Source organism: Xenia sp. Carnegie-2017, unplaced genomic scaffold (genome assembly GCF_021976095.1).
Source record: "Xenia sp. Carnegie-2017 unplaced genomic scaffold, XeniaSp_v1 HiC_scaffold_24, whole genome shotgun sequence".
NCBI lineage: Eukaryota > Metazoa > Cnidaria > Anthozoa > Malacalcyonacea > Xeniidae > Xenia > Xenia sp. Carnegie-2017.
Genome location: NW_025813487.1, coordinates 16,587,641 through 16,612,915, shown reverse-complemented (window position 1 = coordinate 16,612,915; position 25,275 = coordinate 16,587,641). Strand labels below are relative to the sequence as shown.

Sequence of the window (25,275 nt, the reverse complement as noted above, 5' to 3'; positions counted from 1 at the left end):
TTCAAAACTTGTTGTATTTTTTCAGGCAATGGCGGAAGAACTCAACAGCGCTCTACCATCTGTTGAGCAAATAAATACACACGCTGATGATCTACTTAATGACATGCATGAGGAGTCGTCCGAGAGAGCGGACGTTCACGAGAAAACTCGAGTATTACCACAAAGGTTTGCGGAGCTTAGTGAACGCATTGCCCAAAAACAAGCCAAGGTTCAGGAAGATGTTCAACATGGCGCTGCATTCCGTGTAGCTGTGAAAGATCTCGAGGAATGGTTACCTCAAGTGAATGATAGAGTTGAAGCTCAAAAATTAGTGTCGTCTGACCCTGACGTCGTGCGGGCTCAACTGGACGATCTTCAGGTATGGTGTATAGATTAATTTCACAGTCATGAACATGAATGATTTAACGATACGGTTGTTTTTTCCCCCAGCTTATTAAAAATGAAATAGAGGAAAAACGTCCGGTCCTTCAAAGAGCAACGGATGAATGTGATTGGCTAGTGAATGCTTGCAAAAATGAGCCAATGAAAGCGCTGCAAACTCGTGGCAAACTTGATGATGTAAAGCAGCCTTATGAAAATTTGTACGCTCGTGTGTGTGAACTTTGTACCAATGTACAAAGTGCTCAAATTCGAAGTCAGCAATTCGATGTAACATTGAAAGATTTCTTAAATTCGTTGGATGAGTTGGAAGAATTGTGCTCAAATGTTGTGGAATCTTCAGCTGTCTACGCAAACGTGAAACAGCAGAAGCAGTTTGTGGAGGTAAGGCGTTAACATGTTCTTGTTGTCACCTTCATATCAGTTAATGTCATTTTTATTTTATGAATTTATTATAGACTTTACAAGATAAAGTGGAACAACACGAACATGTTTACGAGCAATTGATGAAAACAAGCGAGCAATTTATACAGAGCATGGAGTCTGAAGATGAGAAGGAGAGGTTACAATCTAAACTAGATGATGTTACCAAGCGTTGGCAAGCACTCAAGGACAAAGTTTCTGGCAATATGACTGAAGTTGATGAAGTTTTACCGCTGGCTAAGTTGTTCAGAGACACATGTGATGATTTCATCGATTGGCTCAAGTCTGCTGAATGGAAAGTTGAGAACTTTGAAGCTGTTGTAGGTGATAAAATCATTGTGAACAAGCAAAATGAAATTGCAGTGGAAATAAACAACGAAATACTTGATCATAATGGCCAGTTTATGACGGTGAAAGATGCTGGGAATGATGTGATTGGATTAGCTAAGAAAGACATAGATGTCGTTAAAGATGAGTTGAATGACATCTCAAAACGATGGGAGAATTTAAAAGTTAATTTGAGTGAGATTATGTCGAGGCTTAGCACAGTCGACACTTTACTTGGAGAATTTGCCAACAAACTGCATCCTATAAATGAGGTTATTATGAAATGTGACGATGCTTTGAAGTCATTAGATCCTATCGGAATGGATGTTGAGAAAAATAAAAAGGAAGTAGACAAATTAGAGGTAAGAAATTGTTTTTCAACACTTTATAGTAAAAGCTATAGAAGTAAAGATATAAATTACATTGAGTTGTGCAGGACTGCCTTAAAGCCTGGTTCACACGAGTGAAGTAAGGACATGAACAAGCGTAGGCAAAAGATAAAACAAAGATAATCAACAACGAAGCATGTGACATAAGCATCGACATAAACGCAAGAATTAGGAAAAAATTCAAGCATAAGCTAAGAGAAGAACAAAAAGAAGATTTAAAGAAAATTCCAATCTTTATAAACCTCTGGAGCAATAGAAACAAAAGCCTCGACGTTCGTGCTTATTTTACTCGTGTGAACCAGGCTTGAACATTGAATCGTTTATTGTTTTTAGAAGTCTCTATCAGATGCGAAAAATATCAAAGAAGATGTGACAGCCTTGATTGTTTTTGGTGAAAATGTTGTTGCAGAGGTTCACTCTTTTAACGGTGACATTAATCCACTAAAAAAGACGCTAGACGATACGAAAACGCGTTACGAAGCATTAACCGCTGACCTTGAGAACGCGGTAGCGCAACAAAAGGCTACCGCGGATAAAGTTAGTAAATTTGATGAAGAGGTTGTAGCAATTGAACAATGGGTGGTTACAACTTTGGAGTTGGTAAAAGTCTGGGATGGTCAGGAGATTGGTGCCGAGCCTGATGACATCAAGAAACAGAAGGATGAAGCTGAGGTAGATTTTTCTCTTTATCTTTTCAGCATAATCTTGCGCATCATCACGTCAGCATTTAAATACGAGTCATTTTTGCAATTTCTCCATCATTGTAGAATCTCAAAAATGCGGTAAGAAAACACGAAAGAGATGTAGAAGAAGTAGAAAAGTTGGGTATGGATGTTCTGGCGAGTACTGGAGATTCGGAAACGGCAAAACTTGTCAAGGAAAAGCTAAGAAATATCCAAGATCCTGTAAAAGAGATACTGGTGAAGGTTGATGATCGATGTACTCAACTTGAATGTAGTTTGAACAATGCCCAAGCTTTCCGTGATAATCTTGACGAATTCTTACGTTGGATGACGACAACCGAGGAAGTATTAACGAACAAAGATTTGATCTCTGGTAATCGTGACAAATGCGAGGAACAGCTTAAAGAATGCGAGGTCAGTTGATGGTTTTTTATAGTCATCAAGTTTAGGATTCGTATTTATTTACTTTTTATATATTTTGTAGAATCTTCATGAAGATGTTGAAGCTCATAAACCTATATATGAGGATATTCTGAAATCACAGGATTTAAATTCTCCTGATCAAAAGGCAATTGATCAAAAGACCGTTGATGAAATCACAAAACGTTGGGACAGCATTATGGCTGAAGTAACTAAACGTCTTTCAATTTTAAACGTTGTTGTCGAAGCTGCCGTCAAATATCCAGAAGTATTTGAGAAAGTTGAACCTTTGCTTTCCTTCTTGGAGCAAACTATAGAAAAGATTAAAGATGTTTCATCGGATCCTGATGTTTTAAGGGAACAAGACCAAATTGCCAAGGTATATTTATTACTTGAAATTTTGTGGTTGATGTCAAGAATACTTCCGTCTGTTGCATAAATTTTAACACAAAATATAATTGAGAAATGATTTTTTGTCTCTCAGGAACTTGAAGATGAGAAGGCCAAAACTGAGCCAATCGTTGAAGAGTTTGAATCTACCTGTCGACCGCTTCTTGAGCATTGTAATGAAGACATTAATGATATCCAAAACGACAACAGCAACGTTCGCGAAAGATGGGAAAATATTTTTAGAGAGTTAGAAATAGTCTTGGAGAAGATTCGAGCCATGCAAGATGCTCTACCTCACTATGATGTCGAAATAAAATCATTAGAAGAGTATCTGCAGTATTGTGATGATGTTTTGGTTTCAGTAGAACCTCTTGGTCTTGATTTGAATAAGGAGGAAGATCAGTTACAGAAATTAAAGGTGCGTATCTGAAATTCTTCCTGCAGTTCCAGGGAAACGCTCCTCTTTAAATACTCTTCTCTTTTCTTCACTTCACTTCACTTCTCGTCAAATTATTATCTTTAATCCTTCTGGGCTAGACTCTACGTGTCTTCTGTTTCCTTTTAAATCATCTTTACTGCATAGGGTTCATGATAGGTTCAAGGGGTTATTGTAGGATTGTAATAGTCTAATTTTTATGATCCAGGAAACACGGTCAGTTCTTCAAGATAAAGAGGAAAATGTGCTTCCGAAAGTTGATGAAAATGGAGACAAAATTCTTAAGATTGACAACAATCTTTCCAATATATCACGTGTGAACGACCGTTACGCTGATCTGAAACAACAAACTTCAGACACTCTAAAGAAACTCGATGATGCTATTGGGAACTTGGACAAGAGTTTGGCAACAGCTAAGAGATTTACTGCTGGCCGAGACGAGCTGGAAACAAAACTCAACGCTATTCGTGAAAAGGTCGAGGGATTGGCACCTGCAGCTAAAGAAAGTGACAAGATCAAGGAACACTTGATTCAATTGGAGGTAGGGATGACATCTTTATTGATTATCATTAAATTAAATTGTTAGGGGAATATTTTCAACTGCTAGTTTTTTTTTTTATATGTTTCTTTTATGAATTTTATGGCAGTGAGCTGCTCTGTTTCATATGATATTGATATGATATATTTTTCTAATATATGATTCGATAAGATATCGTCGTTTCTTGTTCTTAAAAAGTGCGTAAGTTTTGTTTGCTCATCTGCAGTGTATTTTTACGTATGAAGCTTTGTTTTGTTTTACGTTAAGTATGAATTTTTAAAAGATCTTTGCGCGTTTATTTGTGTTATATCTTGAAGTGCGTGAAAACGCTATTGACGATATTATAAATGCGGTTTAAAATATCGACAATTGCGCGCTAGTTTTATCACATTGTGGAAGTTTGCTTTCGTGGAACATAGAATTTGTGATCAAACGTGTTTTTCTTCACAGTGCTATCACAAATACATAATCGTTTATTTAAGTGACATTTAAATACAGCTGTGTGGCATCGGCATTATGCGGCATTTTTCGCGTCATAATATAGAAGAATGGGAATGCTTTGCCATTGAAGCGTTAAATGCTAAAGAACATGGCAAATTTTTAGTGGCAAGATATCATATAGCATGGTAATTAATTAAATTGGGGGAAATGTAATTTATATGGTCATCGCATGGGCTCCTTAATCACAACAGTACTTTGGGCTTTACGTAATCGTGAAAGAGCAACACGACCTAGACGTACAGTAAGTTTAGAACAGATGTAAATTTTAGTCGCTATTATTAAACTATTCTTTTCGCTTCAAACAATCTACGTAAATTGTCTCGTGCGTACATCAAACGCGTATAAATCATGTACTCTTGTAGCATTTGTAATTATAATTGTATCTTTGAATCGTGGAGACATTTCATTACATTTCTTCTTTTCAAGCTATGAGATCGTCCATTTAACTCCTTTTAAAGAATTTAAAAAATTGTATTGTTTCCATAATGGTATGCAAATTTAAGCGAATGTTTTGTTCGAAAGAAAATAAGCAATCAATCAAAAAGATTTATCTCCACAAACTCCTTAGTTTAAATGGAAAGTTTCATTTCATTATGATAGATCATTTTATATAAATATAAATAGTTAAACATATATTTTCATGTTCTATAAAGAGTTGTGTCACTGCCATGTTAAAGTGATATCGACCACTTGATCTTTCATTTGTATACTTACTGATGTTACGTGTAGTGTACAAATAAGACTACACTGTTGTACGTACGTGTATAACATAATATACACCTATATTTTCCAGTATTCATTTATGTTAATTGGACATCGGTACGGTTGGGTAGTGTTAATAATTTTTTTGATCGTGAGCTTTAAACTTCAATCACCTTCTGTATATTTTTCCACATGCACTTGTTGTGGTTTTCAAAAATACAGGTGGCTTCCTCCATGTCATCCATCTGCCTTTACATTAAAATTGTTGATCTTTGATTCGATTATGACTGAGTCACTTTCATTTGTATTTAATTGTTCACTCCCAATTAAAGACAAGAAGACGTATAACAATTAATTGTATGTTTAATATATCGTAGAATGAGATGTGACACGTTTTCTCTTAAGGCTTTCTCGTGACTCCCTTTGGCAGCTGCAAATTTTTAACCACGAATGAATGAATCTGCGTTATGTCGGTGTTTGCTTTGATAAATTTAATTGACGTGTTTTATCCATGCTACCCATTGTACAAATTGTAAAATGTCGAAGTCTTTCTTTACACGAAAAGAAAAAAACAAAACTTTCTTTTGTCTACTACATGCATCGTTGTTTCATTATGCTGTAAAGTTACTTGGCTTCTTTAAGTTAAGTCACGTGATCCTTACCATCGTTGCATATATCCGTATTTTATTTGTTTTATTTGTTGTGTTAATCATTTCGAGGTGTGAAACATGTCCAATTTATCTCAAAGACAAAACTCTTCTTTCGATTTGTAAAGCTATCCTTTGTGTAGAACAATTATGAGCTTTCTGGTGAAATCCAGATCTATGTACACAAAACTACGTCATTCACCTCACTTATGAACTCAATAAGTAAATTCAATCAATTTTAAACATCAAATTATCATAAACCTGAGACACAAAAATTTAAATATTGTTACCTAGGAAACTTAAGCCACGTCAAGGCGAATAATTCGGTTATCCCAGTTGTCCTGACAAGCGTATTCTTGTGTAATAAATTATGTTTGAATACTGTTAGCCATTTGGGAAAACATGTGACGTGTGACGAAACTCAAAATTTGCATCGATTTAATTGTGTGTTGTCAAGTGCAAGTTGTACGTACGAAGAAGACTTATCTTTAAATACATTATTCGTGTATGGATTGTTCGTGAAGCGATTATTCATAATTGCATAATTTCCTCATCGACCAAACAAGTCGATATGATGGATGTCCTTGCATAGGAGAGTTTATTTACACGGCACGTTTAAATATAATTTCAAAGTGAAATGGAAGTTTCCAATTGCGTGTTTAAACAAAAGGAAAACACGGTAAAACTAGCGGATGGCTCAAGTTTAATGACAGTAGAATTTTCACATCATAATAACAACGACGGCGAAGCGAATGGTATTCATTATGTCTCACAGAAGTCATTGCCTGTTCAACCTCATAAATTTGGACAGTTCACGCTCACTTTAATTCCAAAAGAGGTATAAAAGTGTCTGAGATGCTCGTGTTTTGAAACTAATGAATGTGTGTTTGCATAAGTTCCCATTCAATTTCATGTATTATCAGTGGGCGACTTTGTACTTCAATTGAAGAACTGTTATTTAGGCAAATGTCTTGTTCAAAACAATAATTTGCTCGATGATATAGACGAGGCCGCCGATTTAAGGCTTGATTTTAAACGTGCTAGCTGTGTTCTTATACTAAATTTTATATTCTCAAAGAAAGTAGTTGGCTTTGATGCATCGTCTTACTCGATTTGGTATTTAGATATTGAGTTTGTGGCAACTTTCGGATTTTACAGCAATATTGACAATAATACAAAATTTATAATTATCGTGAATTTTATCATGTGTTATTTAACTTTCTTGTTCAACTTTTTTTGTAAAGTGCCAAACTGCATGTAATCTAGTTCGTTCTTGAATGTCGTAATGCTGACTTCATCATTGCTTTTATTTCCTTTTGTATAATGTTCATTAATTTGAATGAAACTGCATTGAATAATGCCCAGTAGAATAGATTTATATACATGCGCATGCATGCTGCGCTCGAAAAAAATTATACAACTTAAACAACTTCGTTTTAGTAACAGATCCAAAGTAAAACAGAAATGTTATTGCAGCTAATTTGAAATTCTAAACACTATGACAACACTGCACACTGTTTGTTAAAAATTTCATTAGAGTGTACTGAGCCAAAATCTTACCAATACGATTGTTAAGTGTTTTGAATTTGAAACACATTAATTTTTATGTATTTTGCCTTGTTGTGCAACTGCCACTGCTTATTTTAGCATTATTATTCTCCTATATAAAGCTATTATTTCATGTTTAGGATGAGAGCCCAACTGGTCATCCGTACCTGTGACCAGAGCACAGTTACCGGTGGCTCATATTCATTACCTTCTCTATAATCAATATTTAAGTGTTTGTTAGTCATCTTTTTAAAACTCAAAAATGTCATTAGATGTATGTTGAATGATTTGAATAGAGGTTTGTTCTTTGACTTCATTATTTTTTGTCTGTAAGTCAATACTAATACTGCAGTAAATTTTCAGTTAGTCGTTCAAATATACTTTTATTTATATATTAAATACATAGCAACCACCAACTCGTCTCAGTACCCAATTATTCTTGCGCGCAATATATGTTATACGAGATTATTGTCTCCAAACTGTTTGCTTTACTGTATCATTTTGTTCATTAAATATATTTCTGATTCTTTTCTTTAACTAGGAAGAACAAGCGAATCTTGCAAACTTGAAATATGTACTTGATGAAACATCGGACGCTGGAAATGAGCTTGCCGAACAACCTCTCCACGATACTGCTAAAACAGAGATACCCGAACAGATGACGAAAGTCGACGATCTTTTTACAGAAGTAAATGACCTCGTGGATGGAGCTGTAAAGATTGATCGTGACAACTTGGCAAAACACGGAGAGTTTGAAACACTTCTTGATAGCTTGGAGGATAAACTGGGTGATTTAGAGAATCGTTTAGAGAAAGAGAAGAAACCATTATCTACGAAACTTCCAGAGTTGAAAGAAGAACAAGAAAGAATTCAGGTTAATTTTTTTGCTTTCAATATTTTCGGAAAAATGGATTGTTCTTTTCAAACACTATGATAATGACGTCAATAAGAGTAAATTAGTCGACTCGCTGGGTATAAATTACTACTAACGAAATAATATCACACTAAAACCTTCTATATAATGATGCACTTAGATTTTTTTACTTTACAATTACCCTGAATGATATATTTTGTATCTCAGATGCTCACATGAAAAGTTCTGGCTACTAAAATAAGTAATTTCGCTAAGAACGTTTCATTGCATCCTAAATTATAGTTTGAGTCGTGACTAGCCAATGTGCTTCTTCAAGAAACAAATCTTTATGTTATAGATAATCAATGAGGAAATTTCACAGCAAGAAGCAACTTGTAATCAACTTCAAGAGTTGAGCGACAAGATGATACAAGATAGTCCTGGCGTCGAAAGCGATGGTCTTAGAGTAAAAGTTGAAAATGCGACAAAAAAATGGCAAAGTCTTGTGTTGATTATTACGAAGCGTGTTGAAGAGATTGAAGAAGTCGTGACGCTGTGTGAAAAGTTTGAAGAAGAATTTGAGATTGTGATAACATTTGTTACTGTCACCGTAAAAAGAATACGGGATATAAAACCAGTTTCGTACGATGAAGAACTTATTGTTAAAGAACAAGAAAACATAAAGGTATAATTAACTTAAAGAAAATGTAAAATATGTCATGAATAACGTTTGACGAGTGTATTTTGGAATAAACTCTTTTGCTACCAAATTGTTTTAATCCTTTTCCAAACCATAACTTTTTCATTGCAAGACTTTCCTCTTTTTACAGGCTCTCGAAAGTGAAATAACGGAGAAACAACCTGTTCACGAATCTGTTACAGCGACGTCTGCAAAACTTGCTGAGTGTTGTAAGGATGGTGATGTTGATGATTTAATGGCGCGAGTTGATGATATGAATAAGCAGTGGAACGAAATGAACAACGAAAAGTCAGAGAAAGAAAACGCTCTGGAAAAAATGGCAAGTGATCTTTCAGAATATGAAAAACGCGCAAACACCGTTGAAGAGAAATTGAAAAAGACAGAAAAAAGTTTAACGCCGAAGAGTGACCTAGTAATGGACATTTCTGTCATGAGAAGCAATTTATCGAATATCAAAAATTGCAGCGAAGAATTGAACGAGATAAAACCACAACTGGATGACACAGTGGAATTTGGAAATAATTTACTCGCTACAGATCCTGATATCGATGGTTCTTATGTTACCAGAAGGAATGAGCAATTGAAAGACTTGTTAGAGAAAACTGATAAGAATGTGAAAGATGAAGAAAGCAAAATGCAAGAACTTGTTGATTCAATGGAACAATACACGAAATCATGTAAAAATTTAATGGAAGACTTGGATTACATCCACGATCAAGTCGAGGCCAATAAACCTGGTTTATTGGATGTGGAAAGTTTGAAAGATAAGGACAATAATGTCAAGGTAAAGTCTTGGTAGAACTGATAGTAAAATACATTGCTTTTGTCGTAGTTCTTCTAACATCAACTGTAATTTTGCTAATCTCTCTAATATCTAACCTTGATATTTTTTTAATGATAATCATTGTAGACTTTTCCTCTTTTTTTATCAGGCTTTAAAACAACATCTAGACGACTCTGCTGAATTGATGAATACATTTAATGGATGTGGTCAACGTTTGATTTCTGTTGGATTTTCTAACGACCCATCTCTGGTGAAAGAGATTTCTGCGAATGGTCAGAAGTATCATGACGCTACTAGTAGTGTTGATGGATTACAAGAGCAAGTTGATTACGTCATGACAGAGCTTGGTAAGTTTGAAGAAGAGCGAGATGCTGTTGATAAAGACCTTACCTCATTGGAAGAAAAAACTTGTGAGATGAACGATAAGCCAGTCGGTGGCGATTCGGATGAGATAAATAATGAAATCGAAGAGATCAAGGTAAAATTATTGAACTGAATTTGAAACAAGCTATTTATAATTTATTCCCAATATTTTCACCCACTGCCCAATGAAAGTAAGCTAATGTGCGTGACATTACGAATTTGGCTTCACGCAAGTTGAGGCATGTTTATTTAAAGATAGCATTCCAGTTATATATTTAGTTCAATGGTTAAAACTATGTGTGAATCATACAAGTTAATGTTAGTCTGTACACAATAAAATTGTTTACTTGAAGCACCAAAATAACCTTTCAGGTTTGTCAAAATGAGATTGCCAAGATTCAAGAGAACATTCAAACGTTGCAAGATTTGAAATATGGCATCACAGCCAGATACAGAGATACCGATGCAACACCGCTGGACAAAGTGATTGACGAACTAAATCAACGTCTGATGGCCATCAGTCATAATTTAGTGGAAAGACAATCTAAACTAGATCAAGCTCTTTTACAATCTGGAAAATTCAAGGAAACTGCCGATTCTCTTCTCGATTGGCTATCTGAGACTCGCGACCTCTACGAGTCTCAAGGACCAGTCTCCGCTGCTGACCCTAACGTCTTGAAGGCTCAAATAAAAGAGAATCAAGTATGAATAAGTTGTGGAATGTTACTTGTACATATTGCAGACAAATAATCTTTTCATAATTTTTCAGTTGATCATGCGAATGATAAAAGGAAAGGAAGAAACTCTGAAATCGATACAAGCAACTGCTGATGAATTATTGAAAACTGCTGACGTTGAGAAAAAACAGGAAGTCAAGGATGTAATGCGCGACATCAACAACCAATGGGATGAGTTAACTGGTTTAGTTGAAAAACGAGGAAATCAATTGGACGAGGTGTTAGAGCTCTCTCAAAAGTTTTCTGATCTCAACAAGGAACTTACGGATAATCTTCGAAAGATTGATAAAAAATCAAAGGAAAAAACATTCTCTGAAGTGAAAGCTAAACCAGACGAGATAAAGGAACAGATTCAAGAATTCAGTGATGTTGTTGAAACGTTCAATGCATGTGAACCAAAAATGGAGCAACTTGAAGATGCGAGCAAGACACTTCTTGGATTTGCAACCGATGAAGATGTTGGTGTTATCGAGGAAAAACTTGAGGATATGAAGGAAAGATATTGGAATGTCGAGAAAAAAGTTAAAGGAGTCGAGGAAAAGCAAAATAATGCTTTAGAACTTGCTGAGCTGTTTAACGCCATGAAAACATCATTTGATGAATGGTTTGACGTGGCGGAGAGCGCAATGAATGAACTGGATGGATGTGAAGATAACGAAACGAAACAGGAAAAACTGAAGGTATAATCCGCTATAGATATCAGATTGACCTATATGTACCTGTTTGTACCAGCATGTGCTAATGTGTACTGCAGGATTATCATGAACAAAAGGACTTGAACTGAATTTCTGTCATATTTAGGCTGTTCAATTGTCTCTCCAAAACAAAGAACCAGATCTAAAGAAGTTCCAAGATATTGGTTTAAAACTTACGAAGATTGTTTGTGATGATCACGTTCCTATGATCGAGGAAAATGTCCAAGAGACAGAAATAAGATGGAAGAATTTGAATGCAAAGATGGAGGATGTTGCAAAAGATCTTTTCACTGGAAAAGAGCAGCTGGAGAAGTTCAGAAAAAACATGGAAAACATCGAAGAATGGTTGGCAGCTACTGAAACAAAACTGTCAAATCTTGAAGCACCATCGTCGAAACCTGATAAAGTGAAGGATCAAATTAAAGAACTCAATGTAAGCAATGTTAAGAAAATGATTTTGTTCACACACAGAATTATATTTAGGTGTCATTTGCATCGACTATACCCCCAGTACAATTATGATATTTTTATCGTCTTTAGCCTATATCCAATGACATCGCAGTACATGAGCCCGTCGTCAAAAGTCTCTTGGAAAGCGGTCAGACAATATTAATTGCTCTTGGAGAAGAGGAGGGCGCTGACATGAAGCATAAATTTGATGATATAAAAACAAGATTTGATCAAATCAACGATCAAGCGTCGAAAAGACAAGCCCAACTTGTTGAACTTTTATTGCTTACTCAGCAATATTTGCACATCATCAACGAGGTGACGACGAGACTGAGCAGAGCTGAAGAAAACATGACAAAATTGGAGGACAATAAGGGACAAGCGGCTGAAGTGGAACAAGAGAGGATAAAAGTGAGTACACATGACTACTGGTATTATCATAATACATATTTCAATTAAGAAATAAAAGATGTTTACTGTGTTTGCACAGGCTTGAGAGTTTTCACAAACGTCTCCGACGTTTTCATAAGCCAGTGCAAACATGAAAAACATCTTCTATTTCTTTAATAAAATAACAATAATGCAAACAGGCAAACATTTTAATTTTTCCTCTAAAATATATTCATGATCGATTTGCAAATTCTCTTTGACTGATTGATTGTTTTGATTGATTTGATTGGTTGAGCTCGGATATGCTTTCCACAGGCTAATGCAAACACAGCTCTAGACCAATCAGCGCACGCGTTTCATTGTGTTTATTTTATAAATAGTGAATTGATATTTAATCTCATCTCTATCGTCAGGCAATACAAGAAAGTATCACAGTTTTATCACCACTTATGATCAACTATGCCGATACGCATGCAGATCTTGCTAAACACTGTAGTGCTGACGAAGTAGCTGAAGTGGAGAAAGAACTGGAGAGAAATAAAGATAGATACCAGGCTCTACGAGCTGAGATTGAAAAGCGCGGTATTCAAGTGGGTATGACTTTACAGCAAGAGGAACAACTTCAGTTGTCTTTGGAAGAGTTGATTACACATCTTGAAAAACGCAAAGAAGAATTAAATAATCTGGAACCGTTGGCCATCTACAGCGATATTGTGAAGGAGCAGATAGGTGCTCACGAGGTATGCAATAAAACCTAGATATTATAAATTGTTTGTCGATAGCCTAACGTTAGTTTTTTTGCAGGATTTAAGCAAGGAAATCCTGGACGATCAAAAAGTGTTAGAGGAAACGAGTAAGGAAGTTGAGCTTGCCGTCCAATCAAATCCTGGCACCAGTACGGCCGAGTTGATGACAGAAAAAATGGGACGAGTGAAAAGTCTTTATCTCGAAAACGAGACATTGTCTAGCGAACGTCAGCTTGCTTTGGATAATGTCTTAGAGGCATGTGAAAAGTTCTGGGAAGGTGTTGAACAATTGAGAATTGCATTGAAGAGTGTTAAAGGACATTTGGATACACAAGATCCCCCCGCAGCGGAACTAACGCATGTCGAGGAACAAATACAGGAACACCAGGTAGAGAATTGGATTTCTTTTCTATGAAAGGTTTTCTTTTTTTTGAAATCATTTCATTCTATGAAATAATGATAGTTGAAAATGCATTTAAATATTTGATTTAATTCTTTAGGAGCTTAGCAAAGAACTAGATAGCCATGAAGATCAAATAAACACAATCTGTCAGACAAGTCCAGTTCTCGTTGCCAACTGCGGTCAGTCCGATAAGCTCGTTGTCCAAAATGCTGTGACAGAAATCAGTGATCTTTGGGATGTTATCGAGAATACATGCAAATCACGAACCAACGATCTTGCCGAAGTATTTAAACTAGCAGAACTTTTTGAAAGTTCACACGGTGCTGTTTGCGAATGGCTTGATATTACGGAGAAGAAATTGGAAGAAGTTCCGTCTGTAGGATCTGATGCTAAGTCGGTGAAACAACAACTTGATGCACATAGGGTATGTAGTGACTTGTGACTTTTGTCTCTCTTATCAATTGAAAGATTTAACATCCACAGGTCAACCATCCTTTTTAGTTAGAGCTATTGATCTGTGGAACTATAGTATTGAAAACAATATCCATAAAGAAAATTTGTTCATTTTTAAAAAAGAATTTTGAAGATGATTTTATTGAACAAATTTTTAGATTCTTGACTGAAATATGGTAGAACTTGCTAAAATAATTACATTATGTTGTATGTACATTATCTGAAATAATTTTTGTAAAATAGTACTTATTTTTTAAAATAGTTTTTAAACTTGTAATAGTTCACTGAAAAGCCCTTTCTGGGAAGTGGCTAATAAATTCTACTGCTACTACTGCTACTACTAATCTTATCCCATTACCTTTGATTTTTTAGGAATTACAACGTGAAATCCCGGAGCAGCAGGTGCACGTTACGACAGCAAATCAACATGGAGAAGCGTTGATTGATAAATGTCGCAAGGAAGACATACCACTTGTTCAAACGCATTTGAAAGACATGAATGAAAGATGGAAGGCATTACGTGTTACCGTTACGGAAAGACAACAGAAACTGGAAGAAGCTTTGCTTGCTTTAGGACAGTTTCAGCTTGCCTTGGATGAATTATTAGCTTGGATAGACCACACAAATCACACATTGGATAAAGAATTGGAGCGGAAACCGAACGGTGACGTCAGATCAATCGAAGTGGAAATGTCTAAACACAAGGTGAGATGACGTAATTTTATATTTTTACGTCATTTTCTTTGTCTATTTATCAGAAGACAAATGATAACTCCAACACAAAGTTAGAATGTCTAAATACCTACATGATTCCTTTTTTCCATATTTTAGATTATTCAGAATGAGATCAGTGCTCATGAGCCCACAGTTCAGAGCATAACGGAAGCTGCTGAAAAACTGTTGGAGTCTGGAAAAACAAAAATGGATACGGCTGTCCTCAAGAATAAAATCGACGAGCTTCAAAATGGATGGCAAGAACTTTTGGCTAAATCGGCAAAACGGGAACAAGATCTTACTGACTCATTAACGATGGCACGTGACTTTATGAGCGAGGTCCGTGATATGTTGGGTTGGTTGAAGGAAGCAAGAGAATATTTGAAACAGAGAAGACCGCTCGGAGGATTGCCTGAAACATGCGAGAAACAGATTACAAAACATGAGGTAGGAATGATTTCCATGAGTTTACAATGCGTGTGAGTAGTACTACAGCAGTGTTAATTTCGTACCAGGACTTTTTTGACGTTCCTACCTCGCTAAAGCTTAAGCAGGAGCGTCAGAGGAAAGACCATGAATAGAGTTTGCAAAACAGTGTTTGTTAACATTATATTTCTATGATATCACAGGAATTCGCACAACAAGTGACTTCTCGAGCTCCTAAATACGAAATGATTATGTCAACAAGCAGTGAATTGTTGCTCACGAGTGATCCAGCTGTCGCCGACACATTACGTAACATGCAGAATGAGGTTAAAAGAACCTGGGACGAGATAACGTCAAAAACCGAGGAAGAACAGAAGAAGCTGGAGCGTGCTTTGGAAATGGCGACAGGGCTACGTGGAGGCTGTGATGACATGATCACGTGGTTTACCGAGATTAAAGTTGAACTCTTATCATTGGAGTTTATTAGTGTTGTGTTTGATAAAGTTGATGAACAAAAGAATAAGTTTATGGTAATGTATACATTCATATCTTTGCTTTCACAAACGCACCCCTCTGCTTCTTCACAATAGCACTCACATCTCATTGTTCAATCTGCAATTTTGATATATTTTCCGGAAATGTATGTCGGACTAACTTATAATTCGTTTTCCAAGGCATGTGCAACAAAGGTTGATGAACGCAAGGAACCATACAGAGAGCTGCGTGGTTTAAGTTATTCAATCACTAGTTCGTGTATACAAGATGATGCTGTGAAAATCTTCGATGATATGGCCGACCTCGACAGGCAATGGCGTGAGTTATTGAACCGTTTGAATCACACGAAGAAAAACATCGATGATAATCACAGAGCTTCGAAGAAATTCTTTGGATCGTACGATGACATGATAGCTTTCATGAATGAGGCTGATAAACAGTTAAAGTCCGAAGAAAATATTGGCGCGGATCCTGTAGTATTGAAACTTCAACTTAAAAAACACAAGGTAATGTTGTTGAAGTTGTCAACCCAATATAAAATTCTACAGCTTCAGTTCAAATTGATTTATTTATTATTATTTTGCAGGTTTTCCAAAGCACGCTTGGTCCACAGCAAGCCAAAATGGACGTTGCTATAAAGTCGGGTAAAGTTCTTATCGATCGCGGCGAGGTTGATGACGCGGTTATTGTTGAAGCAAAGATTGCTGAATTGAAGGAGAAATGGGATGGTCTTTGTGCACTGTCTGTTGAACGGTACAATAGTCAACCTTTAACTAACCTAATGTATCCTATAGTCAACCTTCAAAAAACCTAATGTGTCCTATGGTCGACCTTTAAATAGCCTAATGTGTTCAAAAGTCAACCTTCAAATAACCTAATGTATCCTATAGTAAACCTTCAAATAACCTAATGCATCCTTTGGTCAACCTTCAAACAACCTAATGTATCTTGTAAGTCGACCTTGAAACTTATTTACGTTTGTTTATCTTCAGACAACAAAAACTAGAGGAAGCTTTACTCTTTACTGGTATGTTCCAAGATGCTCTTCAGTCATTATTTGATTGGCTGGAGAGAGTCGAACCAGGTCTCTCGAGCGAGACGGCAATCATGGGAGATACACAGACAGTTCTTATACTAATAGATAATCACAAGGTAAAATTTTTATTCCTCAATTAAAATGCTTTAGGGTATACTTGACAATCTTTAACTGATAGTTGATTTTTTGTCTTATGGTCATTCCATTTTCAAATTGCTTTGACTTGACATTTATACAGGCGTTTCAACGTGATCTTGTCAGCAGTCAAAAGACCTACAACTCCGTAATAAAGGCAGGCAAACAATGTGTTGACGAACAAAAGATCGAAGATCCTGCCAGCTTAAAGGAGACTCTTGATGATCTCGTTGCAAGATGGAATGCACTAACAACGATGTCAAACACAAAGGAAGAACGACTTGAAAACGCTTTGACATTGGCAAAAGAATTTGAAAATGGAGCGAAGACGGAGTTGGCATTTTTGAAAGGAATAGAAGCAAAACTACGATCAATGGGTCCTGTTGCAGAAAACATCGATGGTGTGAATAAGCAAATTGAAGAAATGAAGGTTTGTACACATCGTTTATTTAATTTACAACTATTACTGTGGACTAAACTGTGACGTAATTTTTCTTCATTTCTTATACCTTCGTGATGTATAACTATCATTTTTAATGAACAGTGAATGAATTAAAATTTCATTAGATAAGGGTTAAAAGTGGGGTTTAATTTAGACGAGACTAATGGGTTGGCTTGTTAATTGTTATCATTGTTAAAACTGTAAAGTCTTGCATGGACTCATTTATTTCAACATTAAACGACGCGAGAAAAGCAGATGATCTTTGTTCGCCATGCAGCCAATGGCTACTTTTTTTCATGATGTTAACGAGAGAGTTATTGTAAAAGATACCAACTAATTAAAAATGTATAAACATGTTTAACTTTAGCTTATATTGTAAGTCAGAATGGCAGAAGTATGCTTGATTCAAATTGCGAGTGAAAACGCGATGTTTTTTGAAAATTTACACTGTCTTTGGATCTCTAGTTTTTGTTTTCCATTATTTCAGGAAGTGCTTCCAGAACTGCAATCAGAAGAAGCTAACGTGAAGTCAACCATTAAAAAAGGTGAAATGATCCTGAGATTCTGTCATCCCAGTGGGACACATACAGTTCAGACGCTGTTGACCAGACTTAAGAAACGCTGGCAAGAAATTAACGGCTGGACAAATCAACGAAAGACGAGACTTGACGAGCACCTGAAATTAATAGAAGACGAGAGGCAATTAATTCAAGAACTATCGGTTTGGGTGAAGGAGAAGGAAAGTGTTCTTGAAGAAAAGGAAGCCCAACCATTACCAGAAGATAATATTGAAAAGTTAAAGGCCTTACTTGATGAACATAAGGTTATATAATAAACATAAAGTAATTCAAAATATTGTGTTGTTTGTTTGCACTAATTGAAAACTAAACCATAATGTCTGCAGGAATTCCAAGACAATTTGACGACTCGACAACCGGACTACGATAAAATCATGCGTTCATCAAAGCGTCGACAACCGGCCACGGATTCTCAGAAACGTGATTCTCCCAGCAAAATACGACCTGCGTGGAGTAGAACGCGAACTTCCCGTACCTCTCAATCGAGTCAACCCGTATTCAGTCGTGGACATTCTTTCACTCGAGACAAGAGCCCAGCGCGTGCAAATTTAGCAAAACATTGGCAACGTCTATGGTTGTTGTCTCTTGAGCGCATGCGCCGAATACAAGAGAAGTTAGATTACATCACACAGAAGAAGCTCGCTGCGAAATTTAGCTTTGAGGAGTGGAAGAAACGAGTATGTTTTGTCCAGCAATAGACTTGAATGTATTTTCATGCTTTGTTTGTCATATTATTACAGTCATTTTAACCAAAACCATTCATAAGTAAGTTTTTATTTTTTTTTTCATGAAGTTCAACCATTGGCTTCATGATAGCAAGTCACGTGTTTTGGATATCTTCCGAGCTTATGATCACGATCATGATGGCAAATTATCACGTGAACAGTTCATCAACGGTCTTTTGGCGTCAAGTAAGTTTTCGTCGAATATCTTGGCAATCTTGAAGTTGGCGGCCATTTTCATATGAAAATATCATGTTCAATTTCTCTGTAGATTTCCCTTGTGAACGATGGGAACTTCAATTGGTGGCGAGAAAAATAGAAAGACGTGGTCTTATCTCGTACAAAGATTTTGTTTCCGCGTTGAAAGCTGTAAGTACCGCGGTGATTACATCGCATAAAATGACGTGTTTAGCTTGAGAACTTGTTATGTCTGTCGAAGAACGACGAAAACATACAATGAATTTCGTTTGTTTAAAAAAGATATGCCTTAATCGACGTTTTTTTCTCTTGAGTAACCAAGACGATACTTTGTGTCCTGAAGTGTTGTTTTTCTATGTCCAATATTACTATTCAACTATCTTTTGTGTTGGCTAGATCATTGATATAGATAAAGTAAAGTCAATGAGTTTTATTGTAAATATTGGACCGGAATATTTTCTTTTATTTTTGATATTATTTCTTTTCCGTGTTCACACATCACACACGCATTTTTTTTATAAAAGCAATATTTATCAACTTAAAGAATTATTTCATTATTGTCGCTGTTCTTTCGTACACTGTTCTCAAATCTTCGTTGCTTCATCATTTTCGTTCACAATTCAAGATGGTTTTTATGGCTGCGTACGAAGGTCCTGGACCTGGTCTTTGTTTACCGAATAACAATGAAGTAGACGATTTGTCCAGTTCAGATGAAATGGAAGAGATTTATGAAACTAAGGCTTTTTATGCGGTTCCAATGACTTTTGTTATTCATACCTATTCGAGAGTTCAACCTGACTCTTTTAGTGATTCCAGATTACCTTCTTTGAGTACATTTTCACCTTATCGTCACAAAATTACAATGTTTAAGGTAGCTTTTGTTGTACCGATCAATTTTCTTGTAAAAGCCCGACCTAATCTGAATGTCCGATTGAAACATCTCTAATACTCTATGTTGTATTTTTCTTTTAGAAAAAGTCAAACAAACCGCTGACCGAGGCAGAACAAATCGACGATGAAATTGAGCGACTAATTACCGAATGTGATTGTCCCCCAAATTTTGAAGTGACGAAAGTTGGCGAAAGAAAATATAGAGTGAGTGAACGATGACAGTGTTCTTTTTTTCAGGTGAAAATCTTTTCTTTTCTTTACATTTTTTATGTACTTATGTAGTTTGGCGAATCTCAGAAACTTCGTCTTCTACGAATTTTGCGAAGCACAGTGATGGTGCGTGTTGGTGGAGGATGGGTTACTCTCAAAGAATTTCTCAGCAATTTCTCTGAGGATCCTTCTAGAGGTAGGCGAACAGTTTTTCTAAAATTCTGCTCACAAGCTGATTATTCAATAATTAGTCCTTATCTTTCACATTGATGTTGTTTTCACAAGTGAAATCATCAATAATTCCTATTGATATTTTAGCTGAGGGTCGAACAAACGTTGATCTATATCATACCACATCTCCAGATTCTTCTGGACAAGCACTGGGCTCATTCCGCACTACAAGAGGTAATCTATCTCGCGATGGTTCTGGTATTGATTTGAAAGATAGCCAATCCTCACCGGGATCGCACAAGAAGTCTGTTTCGAAGAAGTCTAGTGTTGCCACCCGAGAGCTGCCACCCCTAGAGCGGCTACTCCTACATCTAAAGCAAAGAAGACCGTTGGTCACACTACTGCGCATGGAGAAGAGTCTTCTGGGCTGACCAAAAAACGAGTGACAACAACTAAAACAACGACTTCAAGACCCAGTACACCAAAATCCACCACAACATCACATTCTACAACTTCAAGAATATCAGGACCGTCCACAACCAGCGGACCTACTCGTACTTCCTCGACAACTTCACGTACCACCACGGCAGCAGGCGGAGGTGCACGATCCACAACCAAACCAACATCGTCTACTAGTCAGCGAGTCGCGACAAAAACAACGAAGACGACAAAAACGACGAAAAAGTAAAAAAAATTCCGCGGGATCGGCATCAAGACGAACTAACTCGTTATTGAAAATAGTCAATGTTCCCTTGGAATCAAAAAATATAATTTATGTGCTTTATTTACTGGTAGTTTAGGTAGCTATAAAGAATTTTATAATGCTTTGTTTACTTCTATACTATTAGATTTTATGAATTTAACTAAACACAATTGTGTGGCGTATGCTTGTTTTTTGTGAATGTCGATATATGAGAATTATAGAGTCGAGAAAATTTTTCAACCAGCGAAATAATTTGTCCACAAATAAACATCATCATTAATGAAAAGTAATGTGAATTATATGACTTGTAAGGTGGTTTAAACTTCTTGGCTGGGTGGTTCAAACCACACTTACCGTCATCTTAAAGAACATTGGACGGCTCTCCAACAGGTTTGGCTGGTCTGTTGAAGGGACGTTTTATTTGCATTTGAATCATTAAAATTGAAGCTGGTCTTTAACATTTCTATGACTTCTTTTTGTCAAGTGTCTGTGAATTTAGTGTATGTAATGTTATGTATATTTCATTAATAAAATAAATGTTAATTTACGAAGCTCAATGACTTTAGAATATGAAAAGATCTTCGAATAAATTCATACTTTTCATGGCGGCATTTTTATTTAAGTGATGGCTAGATTTGAAAGGTTTTAGCAAAACCAAATTGGTTATTTTAATTTTATACGCTTTGCATGGCTATTAAATCAATATATTGAAATTGCTCGTGTAGATTTATTTGATGATAGTATTGAATCATTTCCATTTGCCAAAATAATTTAACGCCTGGCTGAATTCCGGCTGCCCGCGGTCGCATGTAATTGGCTTCTTCCAAAGATTAGCAGCTTTCGATACGCCCTGTAGAAATCCTCTTTAGAAACTAGAAGGTCAACTTTTATTTAATTCTCTTTCAATAATCTTATTGATTTGTCTGCATTTCAAAAAAGAACAAAGGAAGTTTTGATTGGTTTGCTTAGTTATGTTGTTTAAGGTGTTTTTAAGCAATCTCAATGGCATTCTTTTGTTTCATTCATCCCTAATCATACATGTTTGTCAAAAAAATGAACTAAGTTTTGTTGTTTAAGTCCTGATTTATTTCTATTAAGCCAATCAAAGGAAAATGCGTTTTATGTCGTGAAATCGAGGCTACTCAGAGCATATATAAACGTTTGCACTTAAACACAAGTCACTGAAATGCTTTGGGGAGAAAACCTGTGATAACGAAATGGCGAATAACTTTGCTGCGGAAAGTGAAATGCTGTTTGTAGTTTAAATTCCTTGCGATTGTAGTTTTTTGTACATATGACAGCTTTGGGGCCCCGCTGTGGTGTGTGCGATCAACTACATTTAACGGGAATCCATTCTACATCAACACTTAAACGGCAATGGTTATTACAGTTTGGATTAAATTGAAGCCGTATAAACATCTTTCAATTAAAGCTCTACTAAAAGATCGCTACTGAATGAGGATGCGACGGTTCTCGGTAAGTGGATATTGACTATTGACTTTGAAATGGTATATTTTCCAATGAATAAGAATTATAACAATAATACATGAAAATGTTTATGATGCAGAATGGAGATGACATTTAAAGGACATTACGACGGTGGTTCTAGTTACTACAAACCATTCTAGTGAGAGTTTACATCGATGATGTGATGACAGTTGTGACTATACCATATGAGGATTGCTGAGACAGGAGTTAACCGACTAAAAACCATGGAAGGAGGAACAACCCTTGGACAGATGATGAAAATGATGAAACAACAATACAGGTTTATAGTTGGTAGCTTCAGCAGTAGCGTAGCTAACCGACATATCATTTCAGCACATTGTATGTGTTTGTTTCTTTAAGATATACAAAACGTTTTCCCAACCATATAGTTAATATTCATTAAGAAGATTCAATATACACGGTATAGCTGCGCTACTGTGTTTAAGTTGGTAATGCTTTATATTCATAAGAGAATGAGAATATATAGCAATTCCGGTGGTTTTGATTCTTATGAAGTCTGAGACTGTTTTCAGTTACTTCTAAAAAGTATTTCGCTTTGCAGCTGTAGCATCTTGAAAAATAACGCCATTCTCATGTTTTGAGAAGAGTTTTTAACAAAAAAAAACTTTAAGGTTTACGCTATTTCTGTTCAGTCCAGTTACATATCAAGCTTTAGCAAATCTAATTAAGTTCAACTTGATCAAGGTGCTTCCAAATTTTCTTCTTAAATGAACTACGTAAGGCACTGTGAAATTCAAGGAATTTCTTTTCATGATTCATATGAAAAATTGTTGATTATATTCATCAAAACATTCTTGAAAAAAAGTCAATACACCAGGAACAATGAATTCATCGTTTGCATCTCAACAAAAGTCGCTATCTGGAAAGATGAAACTTTGAGTTACCATCACAGTTACCATCACAGTTACCATCACAGATCAAAATTGGATTAAAGGAACTTTGATTTACCGTCATGCACAGATTGTAAACAGATCGAAACTGGACGTAAGGAGTTCACGAGTTACGATCATCACACTTTGTAACGACATCGAGAGTTGGATAAAAAACAATCAACATTTTGGAATGCCTGCCTGTGAGCAAAATTACAATATATGGTTGCAATGTATGATTTACAACCTAGCAAAGCAAACATATTTTGCTTTGCTAGGTTGTAAATCATACATTGTTCATTCATACACTAAATTTCCAAATTCTCGTATAGGAACAAACTTTGTGTAGGTTTTAGTTGAAAAAATTCAAATTTGGCTTTAGTTGTAATTGGAATGAGCAGAATAGCGTGAACTTTTGTTTAGAGACCAACGCATTTCATTGCATGCACAATTTAGCGCGTCAAAAATGAACTGAATTGAATAAAAATAACTAAAAACCAGTAAAAAAATATCCACTACTTATCTTGTTGAGTACGTTTTCTTTTGATTGGAAGGTTTTTCACCAGACTCTCTGGTTTTCCTTCCATTTCGTTTCGCCTTAAAAAAAATGTGTCCACGTAATGGGGCCAATTTTTGACGTGAAGTTATTTGGCCTTTGGGTCAAAATCCCGAAACACAAAACTAAATGAATACGTACTTATTTTCTGTCTATTTGAAACAAACCGATTTAGAATATTGCTTTTCATGAGTGATGTACGCGACGCGCGCCATTTTTCCAGTGACGTGTCTTTTTAGATCTGTTGATCGTACGCAAAGCGTATCTTGTTTTTAAGAGAATTCTACACAGTTCCAATTTCCAGTGGAAGATTTGTGTGTGGAATGTGGAGGAGACAGATGGGATGTCGTTATTAACTGACGTACATAAAGCTTTGTCAGTTCCTAATGGATGTTTCCAGTACTCAATAGTGAAAGGATCGTATGAGTATTACCATTATGGTTGTGATGGTCAAAATGATATGGTTGGTTCTTCCTAAATGCTTATTATTATTGTGTAGTATTTTACTTAGGCAATAGTTGTTTATGAATTAGGATGGACCAATAACACAGTTTAATGTTAATGATATTTAGGGCTGGGGATGTGGCTATCGAACTCTACAAACTTTGTGCTCTTGGATTAAACACAGTTGTTCCATGAAGGAATTTTCGAATGTTCCAAGCTTATTGACTATTCAAGAAACTCTTGTTGCTATTGGTGACAAACCAGCATCTTTTGTCAATTCAAGAGAATGGATTGGTTCATTCGAGATATGTCTGTTCCTGGACCACTGTTATGATGTAATGAAGGCAGTAATCCCATGTTTTATGGAGTGCTTTCACACAAAAAAGATCTAACTTGTCATTATTGTGTAAACTGGAGTATTTTCTTTGCAGATTCCTTGCAAGATCATCCATATTCAAAGCGGTCATGAGATTGAATCAAAATTTGAAGAGCTCATGTCACATTTTGAGAAGTTTGGTTCGCCAGTTATGATTGGTAAAGTCGGCTGAATCCTTTGAAGTATTATCTTGCTATGAAACAATTTGAATTCAATTTTTTTGTCAAAGATCATTGTTTGATTTACTTTATGCGTGCACAGGAGGTAATTCTGATGCTTCATCCAAAGCTTTATTGGGGGTTGCAATGAGCAATGAAAAAAAGTACTTTTTGATTTTAGTAAGTGCATGGTTGTTATTTAAACAAAATTTAAGTGAACTGGCATTTCTGAAACATGAAATATTTTACTACACCATATAGGATCCACATTTCTCTGGGAATGCTGCAGAACGCAATCATCTTATATCCAATGGATGGATATCTTGGAGAGGCGAAGAACTATTCATGGAGAATTCTTTCTATAATTTTTGCCTACCTCAACATAAGTGAAAATAAACAATAAAGGCATTGCAGAACAGGAATGTGTCATAAATTTAGAAAATATGTTATTGAATAATTAAAAACAAAGCAGGAAGCTAAAATTAAATATTTTCTGAAAGGAAACAGTCCAGGAATCTCCAATGCAGGCAATGGTTTTGAGGTAGTGTTGACTATTATTATATTCTTAATTCTCGTTTTAATGAAATATAATCTCTTTGTCGAGGATTGAGAGTGTGTGATAAATTAGGTAACTTTTTGAGAACGATAATTGATTTTTGACTTTATTCATTATTTTAGTATGTTAT

The 25,275-nt window shown here is 35.8% G+C and overlaps 2 protein-coding genes across 2 annotated transcripts in view; both read left to right on the top strand.

The window, feature by feature from the left end:
* LOC124451674 (microtubule-actin cross-linking factor 1-like) overlaps positions 1-21,234 on the top strand; it is a 42,681-nt gene extending 21,447 nt beyond the window's left edge. Inside the window, exons 33-65 of the mRNA XM_047002273.1 lie at positions 26-358; positions 430-762; positions 837-1,490; positions 1,851-2,189; positions 2,285-2,614; positions 2,685-2,999; positions 3,105-3,428; positions 3,655-3,987; positions 7,924-8,256; positions 8,594-8,920; positions 9,066-9,719; positions 9,868-10,197; positions 10,455-10,784; positions 10,852-11,499; positions 11,621-11,947; positions 12,055-12,375; positions 12,768-13,094; positions 13,159-13,488; positions 13,601-13,927; positions 14,329-14,661; positions 14,788-15,117; positions 15,300-15,626; positions 15,771-16,097; positions 16,178-16,344; positions 16,584-16,743; positions 16,866-17,192; positions 17,692-18,027; positions 18,109-18,459; positions 18,576-18,693; positions 18,776-18,873; positions 19,675-19,797; positions 19,876-19,999; positions 20,122-21,234. Coding sequence (XP_046858229.1) covers positions 26-358; positions 430-762; positions 837-1,490; positions 1,851-2,189; positions 2,285-2,614; positions 2,685-2,999; positions 3,105-3,428; positions 3,655-3,987; positions 7,924-8,256; positions 8,594-8,920; positions 9,066-9,719; positions 9,868-10,197; positions 10,455-10,784; positions 10,852-11,499; positions 11,621-11,947; positions 12,055-12,375; positions 12,768-13,094; positions 13,159-13,488; positions 13,601-13,927; positions 14,329-14,661; positions 14,788-15,117; positions 15,300-15,626; positions 15,771-16,097; positions 16,178-16,344; positions 16,584-16,743; positions 16,866-17,192; positions 17,692-18,027; positions 18,109-18,459; positions 18,576-18,693; positions 18,776-18,873; positions 19,675-19,797; positions 19,876-19,999; positions 20,122-20,405 — 10,620 coding nt within the window. The 3' untranslated portion in view covers positions 20,406-21,234. The remainder of the gene's footprint in view (positions 1-25; positions 359-429; positions 763-836; positions 1,491-1,850; positions 2,190-2,284; positions 2,615-2,684; positions 3,000-3,104; positions 3,429-3,654; positions 3,988-7,923; positions 8,257-8,593; positions 8,921-9,065; positions 9,720-9,867; positions 10,198-10,454; positions 10,785-10,851; positions 11,500-11,620; positions 11,948-12,054; positions 12,376-12,767; positions 13,095-13,158; positions 13,489-13,600; positions 13,928-14,328; positions 14,662-14,787; positions 15,118-15,299; positions 15,627-15,770; positions 16,098-16,177; positions 16,345-16,583; positions 16,744-16,865; positions 17,193-17,691; positions 18,028-18,108; positions 18,460-18,575; positions 18,694-18,775; positions 18,874-19,674; positions 19,798-19,875; positions 20,000-20,121) is intronic.
* A 2,607-nt stretch (positions 21,235-23,841) lies between these two features.
* LOC124451921 (ufm1-specific protease 1-like) lies at positions 23,842-25,195 on the top strand. Its single transcript, XM_047002523.1, has 5 exons — positions 23,842-24,074; positions 24,184-24,390; positions 24,487-24,589; positions 24,693-24,769; positions 24,851-25,195. The coding sequence occupies exons 1-5, from the start codon at positions 23,955-23,957 to the stop codon at positions 24,977-24,979; spliced, it is 636 nt and encodes a 211-aa protein (XP_046858479.1). The 5' UTR covers positions 23,842-23,954; the 3' UTR covers positions 24,980-25,195.
* The last annotated feature ends 80 nt before the right edge of the window (positions 25,196-25,275 follow it).